We start from the raw sequence: 17214 nt of genomic DNA, 5'->3' as shown, positions 1-17214 counted from the left end.
GATGGAAAGGTAAGGGGCGCATGCGCTCAATCGACGAACTGATTAAGCTGATGTCTGTTTGACCACAGACGATAGAAAATGTACCTAGAGGCAACAAACTCTTATCTAAAGACCCTGTCAAAACAGTATCGACCTAGTTTAGAGGCGACAAGAAATCGGAATCGATCACTCAGCCTCTGGGAGATCGATCTCCGTCTCCAAGCGTAACCCATCTCGAATCTCGAACCTCCAGCCCCACAGCTCTGAAGCGTCGACCCTTCCTAGCGGCCGATGCGATCGATGATCGTTCGAAATATTCAGTCCCTCCGACTTTGTGTGTATCTACAGACTGACTTCAACTTCACTACCATGGTCGATAGGTACACTTCGAGGCTCTTTAAGTGACTTTCAGGATTAAACAACTATCCAACGTGCTTCCGCAAGCTTGAAACTCCGCAACCAGAGAGACCTGGGACGAATCGACTATCGATTTCTCGAGAAGTCCCGACAATTCTTATGAAAAGAGCGTGCATATTTTATTCGTCAGCATCTGCTTCTTCGCCAGTAGTGAAGTCAGTCGAGGCTGGAGATGCAGATTCACCCCTTGGATACAAACCATTTCGATTTCGGTTTCAGGCAGTGGCGGAAAAAGTCCTCTATTTGTTTTCCATTGCCGAGAGAATTCCCGAATTCGGAGCGGAGCAAATTACCATTCAAAGTGAAATGTTTCGTCGCGTTCATGTATGCTGCTGCTGCCTACATCACAGTGAGTACGATGGGAGAATGAATTCCAGCTCGGGAAGTTCCACTTGAGCCTCGACTGCTTCCGCGTGAATCGACTCCTCCGATGAGCCGTCTCTTTCGCCGTTTCAAAAAGTCTGCACCTTTCCAGGTTTGTCAGATGTTCCTGAGCCTCACGAAAGTAGCTTCGAGAAGAAGTCTCCGGGCGCTCATTGTGAGCACCAAGGCCGTATTCGGAGCCCTTTCCGTACACGTTGTCTGTCTGGTCTACCGCGACGTCTGCAAGTGGGTTGAGCGTCATTTGCGTTTGAGTTCGGGAAATTCCACACAACAACCCCCCATTGACAAGTTGAGCGTTGAGGAAAATCTCTATGATGAATTTTTTCAAGACGCTTGGATGAGGACTCAACGATCCTGAGTGCGTCTACGGTGAACCCCGACTGGACCGGGAAGGGTGATCTCTCACCGCGCCCGAAACGCGAGGGAAGAGCGCTCCGCATCGTAACTGTCATTGCTATGATGCTTTACGCTATTGGACTGGCCTCTTCGATCGTTTCGGCTCAGGTTATGCTCAATTGAGGATTTGGATAGGTGACAAATCGCAGAAGACCGAGAATTCGAATCTTGCGGCAAGGCATCGACCGAGCGAGCGACTGACTGAATTATATGCGGATCACAGGTACTCAACGAGGTGGTCGGCCTGGGCTTTGGGGCGCCTATTTGGTGGGATTCGATTTATGGAGGATTCCGAGATATCGGCTTCCTGTCAGACTCCATCATTTGCAATTGTGTTCTGCTGATGCCTCCAATTGCGATCAATTGGTACATCACAATCTGTTCCTGGACACATGGACGGGTTTGTTCGGAGATTGAATTTTTCGCAGGATATTTTCTCGATGACACAAGCGCCCCGCATCAGTCGTTTGTTATGACGTAGGACACATTACTCTCAGGTGCTGTCCTTCCGCGAGAGGATTCACGCGTTGCTAGAGAGCCCCGAGCGGTCAGTGAGTGCGCTCGAAATCAAGTCACTGCAGACTTTGTACAATCACCTATGGTCGACCGTCTCCTTGTTGGACGCCAAGCTGGGCAAGGCGGTCTTCATGTGGTAAATATCTCACAATGCTCCGAGAGCTCTCCACAACAGAGGCAGCGGAGCAGTCGTCAGTGTTTGAGGCTTCTGAAAGGCTCGTTCGAATTACAGGCACGCCGATCTCATCCTGACCGTGATACTGAGCGTCCGGGGCATTCAGAAGTCTTCCTCAGTACCAACTATGCTCGAGTGTGCATCTCATTTCGCATACTCGGCGGTACTTTTCTTCATCGTAAGTTACACAAATATCCACCTCGACGATCTTCTGAGCCCTCGATGGAGGAGTTCTCTCCGGAGAGACTTCTGTATTCCTCCACGACCATCTCCGGTCTCTCCTCAGGAGATCAGATGGCTTCTGGCGGGGCGCTTGGACATCTGAGTTCGGGGCGCCGTTGACGAGGGAGCTGATCGCAAGGGATGCTACTTCGCAACCCTCCTTCGTCGCCGGAGACGGTTTCCGAAGCAGCGACCCTCGCCCCAGCCCGACCGACCGTTAATGCAGTCCACGCGATTCCGCATGTGATCCTCCGACAACTCTGACCGCTCGAAGGTCGGCTGCCTATCGATCAATGTCCAGATCCAACGGATCTTTCCCATTCCTTCCAGATATCTCTCGTCGCGGCGAATACAGTCGTTGAGTCGAGCAATATCGACTACGATCTCTGCCGGTTGGTGTGCCACATCAACTTCAGTGACTGGAGAGCTAGCAATCAGATCATGCTCCTGCAGGTGACAATTTTACTCGGAAGTGCCGTCGAATTATTCATTTGCATCAGTTAGTGGATGTACAAACTCCCTCCGCGATCCAAAGAGCTGACCGCAGATTTCCTTGCTTTCAGGAAGAGATCCAGCAATGCCCTCTTGCGTTCACGGGCTGCAACTGCTTCACGATTGATCGCGGGTACATCTTGACCGTAGTCGGAGCAGTGATCACTTACGCGGTGGTCCTGCAGCAACTGATCTGAACCCATCTTCGGAGACCGTGATTAGCGGAGAGTTTCCGTATTTCGCGTGAGCTTGAGGGGTATATGAGCGACGAAACGAGGTGAACATCGCGTAGCGTGAGGATCAGAGAGAGCATCTCGAGCGATATGTGATCAGATAGAGGATGTTGAGTCTTACTTCACGAGAACCTGAGGAGAGAGGAACCCGCGGTCAATTCGATCAGAAGCGAGCTCGACCGAAAATCCCTTCAACAGGAAAGATAGACGACGGTTTGCTCGCCTAGGGGTAGCCTTCGAGCCTAGATCCTTGCTACATGTATGGTACAATAAGAGTCTTCGGGTTGGCGCGTGATGGTTCCGACCGCCTCGCCCCCTCCTGAAACTCGGATCGCCACCCCCTCCCTCCTTCTTCCCAGAAAGATATCCCGAGCGCCTCTGACTCATACCTCGTGATGATCATTTAATGTCTTGGATCGGTTTTTGGATCCTCCGGAGTCAAGAGCTCTCTTGGTCTGCCAGAAAAAAATAGCGCCTGCGCTGATAGTTATGTGTGGCCGCCAACACGTCGAGTCGTCAATCTGTATCAATCATATCGATCGGGTCCGTGGGAACCGCAACGGTTTTGCAAAAAGTCATCGCTGCATCGCCTAGTTATCGGTCCTACGGGTAGTCTGAGGCTGTTTCTGTGATGGAACTCCCCGGACTATGTGGATAAACTGTCAATCCTTCACGTATGAGAAAAAAATTATACAGGATTTAGATGTGTACTACCATTCGAGAATGCATTGAAGAACGGAGTTTTCGAAATTCCGCTCGATGAAGCTTGATTGCCATCAAACGAAGAAACCCAGAGACGCCACAATGCTCGGGTTCCCTGGCAAGCTGCGTAATCGATTCGGGAGCTGCTCTCCGGATGAACGAACGTTCCAGAGAAGGATTCGACCAAATGCCGACACTTAATATCGAAGCTCCTCACTCTCGAACCCGATCCGACCGTCAGTCCAAAGGCGAGTCGGAGAGCGGTGCGACTTTTTTCCTCCGTTATATCTCGTGCCCGACCCCTTGGCTGTGCGGCACACGACTCGGATCCGTATTGATTCATCCCCGAATAAGCCTCGGTGGGCTCGACAGACGCCCGTCTTGGAGCAGTTCTGTCCCCAAAAGCATTGCAAGCGAGACATCGCAAAACTCTCCTCAATCGACGGTTTCGTTGCTCTGCTCTAATCGGGAGCACCCTCGCCCCTGTGAACCCTCTCGGTCTGTTGGCGTCTCCACTCTATAATCGGGAGCCCGGTAGTTGGCAGCAAGCGCTCTTGTCGATTCCCAGTCTGGTACGTCTTTCTAAAGTGTCCACGGACCACCCCTTCGGTTGCAGTGTCACGTGTTCGATTCTGCCTCATTCGAGAATGCGGAAGGCTTCGAGACCGAGCTCTTCCCTGATGAAATCTTCCGGGAGCTCGAGATGTTCTGAAGATCGATCATCGGAGTTCGGTAATCCGAGAATCCAGTGTACCTGTCTGCCTTGAAGGCTGCTTGAATCGTTCCAGTGGACATTCGTGGATTATCCGGGATACTGTGGCAGCATCGTCCGGTGAAGCGCAGAGTGTGACGGGGACGGGATCTCCAGCGACGAATGTGGTTTCATTGATGGCTTTGATTGGTCGTCGACATTCTCTAATATCCGCGACCTTGGTCGATGCAATCTGATTCATTGATGTGGGTTACCAGCCCTACGCGGAGAGAATTCTGGGAGAAAGACCGATTGCCCATGGCTCTGAACGAGCTTGGACCCCCTCAGAAGCCGAGGCCCCGTTCAGGGGAACCAGGACGAAAATCCAGAACGGTCCGAGGATACTCTTGCTCTCTCTCGGACGCATACCAGATCCGCACGTAACCGGTGCGCCATATCGGCGAGCTGGGGGCTCCTCGAAGGGAGCCGCGCTCAGACGCCGGCAGCAATAGCCTTCCGGCATCCCAAGCGTGAAGTAGTCGAAACGGCCCCCTAGAAACCATGTGTCGACGCAGAAATCATGGCGTCGGCGTCCTCGACAAAAGACTTTTGCGCCACTGGTCGGACTTTTGGTTTATCCGGAATCAATTGCGTGTGTCCTGACGGGAAAAACGGTGTTGAAGCTTTCCTTATCGTTTCGTTTTTTTTGCGCCGCCAAGTAAGGGGTGAGTGCTCAGCGTCAAACATCATCGTGGCCCGCTGTCAAGCGTGGCTTCACCAAATGGCTCAAAGTTCAGCAGCGAACAAGTTTGCTCACTTTGCGTGACGCTCAGCTGGGTGTCTTTGTGTCCGTCTGTCGGGGTGTGTAGCTGGGCGTCCTTTCCAAGCATCTTCCAGTGATAGTGCGAGGCTCGTGGAAGTTCGATATCGCCACCGACTAACTCGACTCGTTTTCTCGGATATCAGTGCACATCACATCAAATCGGCAAGGCAACACCGAGTGAGCAATGAGACGTTGAGCGAATGATATCGGAGCTCCCGGAGAAGGTTCTCCTCCGAACAATTTGGCTGGAATTTGACCGTCACAATGCTGAGGAATTTTTTCGTCTATCTTTCCCTCGGTGAGTTTCCCCTTCAACTCACACTGGGTACCTCGTCGACCGGATTCGGCCTGTCGAGAGCACTAAAAGCCACTCATTTGATTGTTGTGGAATCCGAAGTCGTTGATCAATCACCCGATAGCTAAAACTTCCGGGGAAACCCCTCAGTTATCATCAGGAGATTTCTCTTCGTTCGCTTTCCCGAAAACCTCCGCGAGTTTGTCGTGGTCAGATCAGTGACGCGTGCCGAGTTCAGATGAAAATCGCTATTTCTCTCCTTCCAGTGGTATTCTTTACGGCTCCTCATTGCGACTCCGTGAAAATCTTCGTCGCGATCTCACCTGGTCTCCCTAAGGCGGTTGACAATGCTCATATTCGAGAGGTTGCCGTTCATATCACAGGCCTCAATGCGACTCTTGTAAGTGTGTATGACCAACGTATATTTTCACCTACATAGAACTGAAATCGCGCGTATAAGCGCGCCCCGCCTAGGGCTCGGACACTATTTTCTAATCTGTTTCGGTCAATTCGGGTGGAGAGGGCTCAACCACAAGGTGAAGAAGGAGACTGAATATTCTGCGACCGACGCCTCAAAATAGAGGAGGGTTCCGCCATAGAAGGGGCTTGCTCATACGCGGGATTTCAGAGTACGTGTCGGTAGGGTCGAGGTATCGGTCGCAGGTATCCTGCTGCCAGACTCATCGGAGCCAGTCGTTCCACCATGGGTAGTCGAGATTCAGACGAGAGTCGGAAATCAGCGTCCGTAATTCCTCTGCAAGGATCCTCGGTTTTCAGCTCGGCGAATCGACGCTGGTACTCGCACGGGATGCTGAGTTCCGTTCCGTCTTGAAGCGAATCAAAGTCTACGACGAAATCGAAGACGACGAGAATCCGAGCGAAGGAAGAGTGTTCACAGGTTTTGTGATTCCACCGGTATGTTACCAGCAAGCAGCCGGATAAGTCAATCAGCTTCAGAGCTTTTCTCGTTCGCATATCTGTATGGAGAGGCACCGAGCACATGTGTTGTTCCTCCTTTCAGACGAATTTCAGTGCCAAAAAACCGTTCTCCGAATGCGTGGGATACTTCGTGAGGCTCGAGTGGAAATCTCGTTCAGTAGCTTCGGCCTGCTTACGAGTCTACCCGGACTGGATGTCCGAGCTCGTGGACCAAGAACCCGCGACGGGTGAGAAAAATGCCTTCGTGTTGAATATCCCAGGAGAGAAAAACGAACGGACCACCAATCCTCCGTTGAACCGTTTCTTGTCTCAAGGAGCTCGGTTCCAGGTAATCTGACGTTGAATGCTTTGGCGATCCCTGGTACGCATAACGCGGGCGCTTACAGAGTATACGACGCTTCCTCGGAATCTGTAGTGACATGGTAAGAGAGACATCGCTCCAATCTAGCGCAGCCCTATCTCGGCTCAAGGAAGTGGGGCACACGAACACGTGACGACGGTCGGTCTCTTCTTTTCTCTTTGATCTTCTCCCCTTCTGTATTCTTCCTGCTTATCAATTTCAAAACAGCGATAAAACAAGATAAGGGCTCTTGGGGACCTTGAACTTGAGGAGGACCGAACCACTGTGTTGACGGACACGTGATCCGGCCAGATAAGAGATTCTTAGTTCCGTGAGAGTTGGGCGTTGTGAGGCTCACGCTTCGGATATTTTCCACGGCCAGGATGGAGCATCGGGGCTCCTGTGGGTGCCGGCACTTCGAAGTTTGGAGGGATTCATTATTTCCGTGAATTATCTGATTCCGGGAGCATCCTACACGGTCCGGCTGTTCCAAGGCCCTCCTTAGGCACAATGTTCTCCTTCCGTACCAACGTTCTCTGCACCGCTGAGAAATGACGGAACCCTCGACAAATATCATTGAAAACCTCCCGCTCCAGGTATCGTGATTGCCAAGAGGAAGATATCTACTCACAACTTCTTTACGGGAGTCGTTTCTTAGACATTCGGCCCGGGGTGGTGACCGTGAACAGTGAGTTCAAGATCCTCCTGATGAGTATTCGTTCCCGAAGGAAGCTCAAGATGGCACCCGCTATCTCCGGAATCACTGTATTTTCAGACACGCGTACGTACTGGGTTTTCCACGCTGCGTTCAGAACCGACAATCTGCTCGAGAAGGTTCTGGATGATGTCAAGCTCTTCCTCGACGAGCACAAACGCGAGGTCAGTCCCGATGCTAAATTCTTCCCGACGGTGCCGCTATCGAACAGAACCAGGAGAATATGCGTCGGACTGAGTTCGTCAGTCGGGACATGTGTCGCGATTAGACAACATAAATTCGTCATGTTCTCAAACCGGTCTTTTGATTGAAGATTGTATTCATCGATTTCCATGAGTTTCCGTGGGGGTTCAAAACGACTTCGGACTACGCAGCTCTCGGTGATATTGTGGAAGGAAAACTCGGTGAGTGAGGTAGTCGTGACTCGTGATCAAAGCACCACGGTCACGGCCGGCGTCAAACAAACACCGTCTTCAATTGACCTGGGCTAAAAGTTTAACCGAACTTCGAAGGTCCCTATATGCTCCAGTATCGACCGCACATGATCACCCTGAACGAGGCGATTGCCCTAAACCAACGCGCGGTGGTCACGTTCGATCAAGACGATGCGCTAGCGCGACGATTTCTGCCAGGAGTGAACCATGCATGGGCGAATACAGATAATCTGGATAACCTCAGCGTGAGGCTTCGAATGATGCAGCTCAGTAGAAGCGAAGGCAACCGCCTGTACTCAGCCATGGCTCAAATCACGCCTAAAGGTTCGCAATGTGTCCGGTGCTCTTGCTGAGATTCCGGTAGCTCGACGAGTTAGCGATTTATCACACTTTCGATGATCTCCAACAAAATCCTCATGGGATCGATTTTATCTCGTACAGGCGCCTGGAACATAATCCTCGATAAATACCAAGGAGGGGTGCGGGGATTATCCCATAGAAACAACTTCAAAGTAAGCGGAAACTCAGTGTTCCTCGTTCCCAGTATTGTTCGCTGTGTCTTGTCCTCGAGTCGAATTCTCGCTTCTCGCTTCGCAGGTGTTGTCGTGGTGGCGGAATTCACCCGAGTACCAGTCGACCACGAACCTCATCGCAATGGATTATTTAACTTCGAGCAGTGTCGTCGACCTTTGTCGGGACATCAACCTCGAGCGGGGAGGTCAACTTTCGAAGCGACAGTACCATGCTAAATATTTCTGATAAATGGTATTGTACGGATACCTTGGGACTCGTCTATGATCCATTAATTATTTATCGCAGTCATCGGAATCCAGGAAATCGAGTATACCCTTAGGTAGCTTCATTGAATTCCCATGTCGGCTTTGCACTGATTGTACCCGACTCGGCATGGCCACGAAACAACAGCCATTGTTTCGTGTCCGACATGGTCATCGGTCCCTGAGGATCGATCTCATGCCAGATTCATAACAGATCCTGTGGACCACGGACATCTACGCGCGGTCTCCTGAAAATCAGAGAAAATCAAATTATCGCGCGGTCTCCCTCCTTTCTATCATCGCTTCCAAGCAGCATCCCCTGGCATCATAGGGAAATCTTTCAGCCCCTGGTCCAGCCCCCTTCATGTTGTTCAGAAAGCGGATGGCACCAAAAGACCGTGCGGTGACTCCCGGCAGGTGAACGCTGTCACTGAATCGGATCGATACCCTCTGCCCCATATTTACGATTTCGCAGGGAAGAAGCACCATTTTCTCGAAGATCGACCTGGTGAAAGGGTACCACTAAATCCCGATGGCCCCGGAAGATATCCCTAAAACCGCCATAATTACCTCCTTCGGTCTCTGGGAGTACACACGGAGGCCCTTTGGTCTCCGGAACGGCGCTCAAACGACCCAACGTCTCCTGGATTGGCTACCTCCCGTTCCTATTCGTCTATCTCGACGATGTCCTCGTCGCATTCAAAGGCAAAGCACAGCATCTCAAACACCTGAGACTCCTCCTCGAGAGACTTAAGAATCATGGTCTCGTCGTCAATGCCGAAAAGTGTAACTTCGGTCTATCAACTGCGGATTTCCTCGGACACAGAGTCCCCAGCAAAGGAATCGCCCCACTCGCGAGCGAAGTTGACGCTATACGCTCATTCCCGCAGCCGAAAACAATGCTAGAGCTACAAAGATTCGTTTGGATGGCTAACTACTACCATCGCTTTCTTCCACAAGCTGCTAAGGTTATGTCACCGCTGTTCCTCGCATTGGACGTAGACCCGAAATCCAAGAACGAAGCAATCCTGTGGGGAGACGATCGGTGCTTTTGACGCAACGAAAGAATTACTCGCGCAGGCGATCCTACTCGCTCACCTTCTGGAAGGCGCACCTCTCGCCATCGTTACGGACGCCTCGGAGGTGGCAGTGGGAATTCTTCAGCAGGAAGCACCAGAGACGAGATACAGCGCGTTCGACAGAGACCTCCTAGCCATGTATCGCGCTACGCGACATTTTCTCCACAACATCGAAGGCCGCCCCTTCACAATCTTCACCGATCACAAGCCGCTCATTCTCTGCCTATCCAAGAGGACCTCTCCCCTTCCTGCAAGGCAACAGCGGCATCTGTCCTTCATTGCCGAGCTCACCTCAGACATCAAACACATCTCCGGACGAAGCAACGTGGTCGCCGATGCCCTCTCGCGGCCTTCGGAGGTCGGCGACGTTTCGCTAGGGATTGATTACTCCCAACTTGCAAGCGACCGGAAAGAGGACCCAGAATACGCGAGAAGCGGTAGCGTAGACTCTGGCTTGAAGGGGGAACACATTGACTTGACTCCCTCGGGGCCGCCCCTGCCGTGCGACATCTCCACAGGTGTTCCCGGACCCTGGCTCCCAAAGGGTTGGCGTCGGAGAGTGTTGGATCTTCTACATGGGGTGTCACACCCGGGGGCAAATACGACAGTCAAGCTTATGTCGAGGCGTTTTGTCTAGCACGGACTAGCAAAGGAGATACGCCATTGGGCTCGCTGCTGCATCGAGTGTCAGCGTTGCGAGGTCCGTCGCCACGTCAGAAGCGATCTCGGTCAGTTCACGAGCCCTTCCGCGAGATTCTCCCACGTACACGTTGACATCGTCGGACCATTGCCATGCTCCGCTGCCTTGCAATACTTGCTCACGGCGGTTGACACGTATACCAGACGGCCCGAGGCGATTCCCCTCAGAGAGATAACGGCTGGAACCTGTGCTCGCGCTTCTCTCAACTCCTGGATTTCACGTTTCGGTGTACCATCCCATGTCACGTCTGACCATGGCGGCCAATTCGTCTCCGGCCTTTGGACCTATCTCGCCGAAGCGCTAGGAGTTGTCATACACCGTACGACAGCATTTCACCCGCAAGCGAACGGCATGGTGGAACTTTTCCACCGTCAGCTAAAAGCGGCACTGCGAGCGAAACTCACGACTTCGACCTGGCTCCGGGAGCTTCCTTGGGTGTTACTGGGCCGACGCGCAGTTCCAAAAGACGACCTAGATGCTCGAAGGCCGAGCTGGTCTACGGCAGTGCATCACGACTTCCTGGAGAGTTCGTACAAGGGACAGCCTCCAAGAACCCATCAGAGCGTTTACACGAGCTTCGCAACAAAGTCGACACGCTCATGCCTACACCACCGCGCTGGCAGCGAAGGACGGCAGCGACGGCCAAGTCCGACCCCACGCGCGCTCTGTGGACTTGGAGAAAGTCGTCGGAACCCTAGAGCCTGGCTCCAGAGGGCGGAGCCGTGGTCGGAATCTGGTGGTATAAGTACAGATAGTGGCAGCGATTTCCTCCTTCGGCCTGTTCCTCATTACCCGATCGAAAGCTCCATAATCCTGACGGCGATGCGTCCCTCATCGTTGTACCCACAAGTCCGGGTACGTGCCAAAATGCTGCTCGCCGGAAGGGAGCTTGCTCGCATACGTCACGCGTTTCTTGCATCCGGTGAAATCAACAGCCAACCGTCGCGTCGCTGGCTCCGTCAGGGCTCCACAGTAGGGTTTTCAAGACGCATCGATCACTGTCCCAGCACATCTTCCGTCACGTGGGCGTCTTGCGTAGGTACATCCCCGAGCCGATGCGTCCTTGGAAGCTTCCCTCGCGAAGCCTCTGAACACTAAAGAGACGGGCTCATTTATCTTTTTCGCATGTTTCTCGAATTATTAACAAGCCCGCTAAGAAGGCTGAACGAATAAACTCACCGAGTGAGATATGATTCTCAGTCCATCCAGCACCGAGGGACAGAAATCGAGAACGCCTGGGGGAAGAATCGATTCGCGTATGGAGTTGTCGGAGAAACATGGATTTTTTTTTGAATGAAGGCGCTCGGCTTCATTAGGAATACGGGATTGATTAGAAAAGTCCGCCAGGGCAAGGCCCTGTCAGTGGTCAGCAGCTACGTATATCACGAAAAGCTTAGGGTTACCTAAATCTGGGCAACGTTGAGATCGTAGCTGAGATGTTAAAGACACATAAAACTAGCAAACTAACAAAAAAGGACAAGGACCCGATCAGCGGTTTCGGATGAAACGAATTCTCTTATCGTCTTCTTCCTCTTTGCGACAGAGAGCTCTGTGTTGTCGGAGAGACCGGGTTCGGGCATGTCGTGAATTGTGGCATATCGGTTCAAATAGTACTTGTCGGATCTGATAGTTTCACATAGCGGAGGACGGAGGGCATACGCATACCGAGTCCGGTGGGTGTGAGCAGATCGCAGTAGATTCAGGGTCTCCATTGTCCTATTGAGGTTCCTGATGCGGCACTCAATTAATAGACATTGAAGATAGAGACATTTGAGGGGGACAATCCCACATCTACGGTAGAGCTCTTACATCGATTCGCCGACTCTCTTATTCATAATTCCCCCCACGACGCGATTCTGGGGGCTTTCTAATGGCTTCAGACAATTCGCGAAAGCCGAACCATTCGCCAGAATACAGTCCAGGTGATGTGACTCGAAGATGGCACGGTAGACAATCGTTGCGGTACCCGCCGAGGCCGATCTTCGCAGTCTGTCTAGGGCATCGGCGGACGTGCGTAGACGCGGGAAGAACTTGTTGATATGGAGCTCCAATGACATTTTTTTCATCAAGCTTTACACCAAGGTATCTTGAAGAAGAGACTCTATGAATGACTTCGCATCCACAAACATCATTGGCGGTAGGAATCACGAAAAATAGACGGGATACCCTCCAAGGTCGGGTGAGAAATGTGGATTGAAGAAACCCCGTGAGAGCTCAACCTAGAACCATCAGGCACGCTATTCCCCTTCGAATCCGTGATCCCTACCCGGTAAGGCGTGGGCAGAGCCTGGAAATTTTCGGAACTCTTCACGAGATCTGACGGTGTAAAACCGAAGCTCTCATGTGAATTATCGCACAGTGGCGGGATCTGCCTTCAGTGATTACCTCCTTGGTAGTCCCGATAATATCCGACCCTCCACGAACGGAGGATATCGGGTCGCCGTGATCGGCATTCGGACCCACGGGAGACGACTACTGATTGACGAACTGTGTGCAAGGCCTCAGGTATCCAAACGGATCCTAAGCTGGCTTGAAATCGGGACAAACTCCTTGGAGTCCGTGGGAGTCCTCACGGAGAATGAGGCGCTCCGATCGGCTGCTGTCGAGGTAAGCACCATAACAGGGCTCGGCATTACCCCCGAAAGATTTCGATGAAAGCCTCCTCATCGCTGGATTCTATTTCCCGCAGCTCAGAAGTGCTCGAATGTTGTGGAGCTCTGTGCCTGAAGCCGGTGCGATAGTGGAGTTGGACGCAAACGGGAAGGCTTTACAATTGCCGGTCTTTGGTGAAGTCTCTGAAGTTTCGGATGAAGATGGCGATCTCTACTCGGGGAGTTATCGCCAGACGGGCATCGTGAAGCTATCCGTGAATCCCATCGGCCATCAACCTTCAGAATGATTCGGGGACATCAATCTGCCGGGATATCGGAGCTGAACCCTTTGGGCGAATCAAGTATGAATCACAGGACTATCTTGAAGATTAGGGTTAAGCTCCGATATCCCGAAAGCAGAAATCCCGAACATCCATATGGAATCTGATGATCCTCTGAATATGATAGTATTGTAAACGAGGGCTTCCCGTCTTCGACGGTGACGCCGACGCAACGTCCGAGAGAACGTCGGAGCGACAAGCATTGGCGCCAAGAGTTTGTGTTTTCGATTCCTTGAGTTAAACTCAGCGTTCCCTAGCCGTGGGAGCTTCAGAAACGAAATTCCGACTTCGATCGGGGTATCCGGGACCTCGGGATCGAGAGCTAAGAAGGTTTTCCGGTCACTAACTCTCGGAGAATCTGAGCCAAATTGCGAGAGACTGCTTGGATTCCTGGTTTCGTATCGGAAAATCGGTGCTGCCTCTTGCATAAAATCAGCCCGTTTGCGGAGGGAAAGAATTCTTTGGTGGATCACCGTACGTTCCTCGCGTCCGGAATCTCCCTCCTCGTGAATCTTGAGACGAGAAAAATTGCGGTGTTTTGCTAGGGTCGCCGAAGTTGATCTTCGTAATAGTCCCCCTAATGGTTCTCAAACTTTGCTCGGGCTCTGACGACAAGACGTGTAGTGCCGAACATCGGTCCAAAGAGGAGGAGCGGGGGAAATAGACCGAACACGCCTTTCGTGTTTTCCGTTGGTGGCTCCTCGTTATTATTATATACATATCGGGAACCTAAACCTCAGTCTCATACCTTGGCGAAAAACCTATGAGACCTCCGAGTGAGAGACGGCTTGCAAAGTCCTCTCAACCGAACGTGCAGGGCGTCATGGATTCACGAGGGCGTTAGAATCGGCGTATCCGTTTTTCATTCCGAGAGGAATTTTTCTGACTTTCCTTAAACCCACGGCCTCGTCTTCTCCCTCCCTCCCACATCCTTGAGCCCAGCAAGCCAGGTTACGCGTCAATTGGATCTCTTAAAGAGCTTTTTGACGGTTCATATTTCACCCCGGATCGAATCAAACTCAACCTCGTTCCGGATCGGAATCTCCTTCTTAGCCATTCACGGGTTCGGGTGAGTCGCGCCCTTCGATGCCGGGTCCGGAGACTCAGTCACAGAGGAGTCTGGCCATGTTTTTTTTAATTTTGAAGATAATCTATTCTTTATTCGCTGCCCGGCACGTTTATATTCATAGGTACATTGGGAACTACTTCAGGCAGGCATCCCAAACTATCGGTCTCCTAGGGTCGGCTCATGGGATGTCGAATTCCGTCGAGTTCGGGCCTTTCCCCTGCCTCTCCCAAGTCTCTTCAAAATTTCCCCCACCGTTTCTGTGACGTCTCTCCAGTCTCTCTCTGAGTTCATCTTCTTTTCCACCAGGTCGGGGATGCTTGGAGCCGACAGCCCGCCGCGCTCCCTCGAGTATGCCGGGCACCTTAGAATTCTGTGTTCCAAATTGTCTTCCTCGCCGCCCTGACAGTAGGGGCACGCCTCGGATGGGGCTCGGTCGATCCTTGTCAGATATGTTTGGAAGCTCCCATAACCCGTCAGCATCTGTGCTGTGTAGTACGTGTGGTCACCCCATTCTCGATCTTACCAGAGGTGGACATTCGGGATGCATTTCTTCTGTTCTTGTTCGATTCGTAGAGCTTCGTCCTCCCCTCCGCCCGGAGCGTCCACGGAACGATTCGTGCCAGCACGAAGGTCGTCTCCGTGGCAGCTGTTCGGTAGCCTCGTGCGATTCGGATGGCCTTGATTCGTTGAGCTCGTTCCAGGGCCTTTCAGTTCTCATGTAGTTGCAGTGCGCACGGGGACCAGATTGGAGCCGCATAATGAGCCATGAGTTCGGCGACCGTGGCCAATAGCCTCCTCTGTTCTTTTGATGCGCCATATGTCCGCGGGAGGAGTCTGGCCATGTTGGTCAAGCCAATTCTGCGGAAGTAACTCCTGGTCGTTTTGCCGTTCGCAGCCACTTTTCTTCCAAAGGGTGCATGGCGTTCTGGAGACTCCTGTCTAATCTGCACTCTACGGAGGCAAAAGTCCTCGTCTGAAAAAGATACAGTTAATAGGTCAGGAGTGGGGGTCGACTTCCGGCACGGTAATCGCGGTTGCGACAAATACCGCCTTTCTCCTAATTTCTCGAGGACACCGCGATTATCTCCATCGCGAATTCATCCCGACTCTCCAGTACTGTGTTCGTGGGAACTTTTTGATTTTTCTCGTTATCGACGAGATGGACCTCCTGATTAAATGGTTCGACGTCTCTTGTGAGAATGAAGCTATTCTCGAGCTCACGACAATCGCATACCACAAGTCGTCAGGGAAGCTGCGGAGTTATTTCTCAACTGATGGAGCAGCCGAACGGTAGCCCACAGCAAGCTTTCCCCGGGCGTTTCGAGTGTGACCAGACCATGAGCATGGCCGAAAAATTCGTCGTATAGAATGTACTCTGGTTCGAGGATGACGACCACGCGACAGCGAAACTTCGAGCATATCTGGCGGCTTCAAATGAAGTTGTTCATTCTTCGTCAACCTCAACTTTCTGGATGAAAGCATCGGTACGATTCCCAGAGCCCTCCCAAATAGCTTCTGCGCTTGAGCGTTCCCATCAATAGAACCCCGAGACTCATTCAGAAAACTTATTCCATTGAGGGACTTTATTTGCTGGAGAGTATACGAAAGTCATATTATTATCAAGCTCAGCAGAGCGGCGATTCTTCTACCTACGAACTAGGGACTGCGGCTCTTCAGGGAACATTCGCTTCAATTCACTCGGCTCCCGACGAAATCAGTTTTTCTAAAAAAGGTCAGTGTGTACTTCTGTACCTGTACACACTTTCCGATCAGTGAGCTTATCATTGAATTTTCGATGCAGTGTCGAAGCCTGATCTGCGGGTTTTCCTTCAAGTCCTATGCACCGTGAGGTTCAGAATGTCGGCGAGTGCCGCAAACTCTTTGCTCAAGGCTTTGATGTGCTCGATCGCCTCAGCTTCTGCGGAGGCCTCGTTGAACTCGCCGAAGAAGTTTGTCGCACGGCTTAGCTCTGCGCAAAAATCCTCGGCGGCAGTTTGTTGCCCTTGCGCCATCAGTATCGAAGTTCTCCACGTGAATATGAGGCCGCATAAGAGGAGCGCTATTTTTCCAATGCGGGCCAAGCTCATTCCGCGGCAGCATTGCGCCATCCAGTTCTCGGTCCGCTTCTGCGCACGTTTTCTGTGCTCTGGAGATTCCCCTTTCATTTGCGCTCGCCGAGGGCTAATCTCCTGGTCTGAAAAAGATATGTACAGTCCATAGGTCATGAGTCATGAGTGGCATGAGTTATGACTAGAGTTGCGATAAGAGAGGACACTCTTCTCCTGCGAAAAGGAGGATCTTTGCGCGGACTTCGGGACCGGGACGAAAAGCGGACATCGAAAGCGGGCACTGTTCCATTTTTTTCGCCATTTCTATGGATTTAATTCAGCTATCCAACTATTTTCCCAATGAGCAACACTCGAGTGAACTTCGCTGTCCGTAAACGATCATTCAGAGACGATTCGCTGAGGAGAAAATTTCAGACCCATCCCCTTGGACTCGCAGTCGGCCCCTGGCTCATTTTCCTGCCGCCGAGACCTCGGGGCCGAGAAAGAATGAACAGCGAAGAAGTTAAATCTTTTCCATCAAGTTCAGAGGTATTTCTCCGAAAATTCCGAAGGGCGAACATTTCCTTGAAAACCTCGAGAAAGCGGACAAGAATATATTGTACGTACTCATATTGTAAGGTGGTTTCTCAAGGGGGGAGGGGCTCGGTGCGGCTGATAGGGCTAATCGCGAATCGCGAGGGCTGAAGGGCTGGAAAACCGGAATGTCGAGCTCACCGGAGGCTCGCTGAGGGACTCGGGCGATCGGGACTCGGGACTCAGGACTCAGGGCTCGGGTCACGGACGGTGTCAGGATCCTGCGGATTGGTCAGGGCTGGGGGCGCACAAAATGAAGGGGC

At 52.0% G+C, this 17214-nt stretch overlaps 2 protein-coding genes across 2 annotated transcripts; one reads left to right on the top strand and one right to left on the bottom strand.

Moving 5' to 3' along the window:
• The first annotated feature begins 5294 nt into the window (after positions 1-5294).
• Positions 5295-8512, top strand: LOC100904129 (PI-PLC X domain-containing protein 3). Its single transcript, XM_029111199.1, has 11 exons — positions 5295-5328; positions 5592-5725; positions 6103-6240; positions 6347-6510; positions 6582-6686; positions 7201-7292; positions 7380-7483; positions 7633-7723; positions 7832-8077; positions 8195-8265; positions 8351-8512. Exons 1-11 carry the CDS (start codon positions 5295-5297, stop codon positions 8510-8512), a joined length of 1341 nt encoding a protein of 446 aa, XP_028967032.1.
• A 7368-nt stretch (positions 8513-15880) lies between these two features.
• Positions 15881-17150, bottom strand: LOC100903982 (uncharacterized). The gene is made up of 2 exons (XM_003742424.2): positions 16985-17150; positions 15881-16503 (listed from the first exon to the last, which is right to left on the bottom strand). Exons 1-2 carry the CDS (start codon positions 16986-16988, stop codon positions 16139-16141), a joined length of 369 nt encoding a protein of 122 aa, XP_003742472.1. The 5' UTR covers positions 16989-17150; the 3' UTR covers positions 15881-16138.
• Between the last annotated feature and the right edge of the window lie 64 nt (positions 17151-17214).

This window comes from Galendromus occidentalis, unplaced genomic scaffold, assembly GCF_000255335.2.
Source record: "Galendromus occidentalis unplaced genomic scaffold, Mocc_1.1 scf7180000077384, whole genome shotgun sequence".
Lineage (NCBI taxonomy): Eukaryota > Metazoa > Arthropoda > Arachnida > Mesostigmata > Phytoseiidae > Galendromus > Galendromus occidentalis.
This window is presented reverse-complemented; position numbering and strand designations above follow the sequence as displayed.

Coding starts and splice junctions, on each gene's coding strand:
- LOC100904129 (XM_029111199.1), top strand. CDS start 5,295: ATGCTGAGGAATTTTTTCGTCTATCTTTCCCTCG. Junction 7,484..7,632: donor TCGACGAGCACAAACGCGAG/GTCAGTCCCGAT, acceptor TTTTGATTGAAG/ATTGTATTCATCGATTTCCA. Junction 8,078..8,194: donor GGCTCAAATCACGCCTAAAG/GTTCGCAATGTG, acceptor TATCTCGTACAG/GCGCCTGGAACATAATCCTC.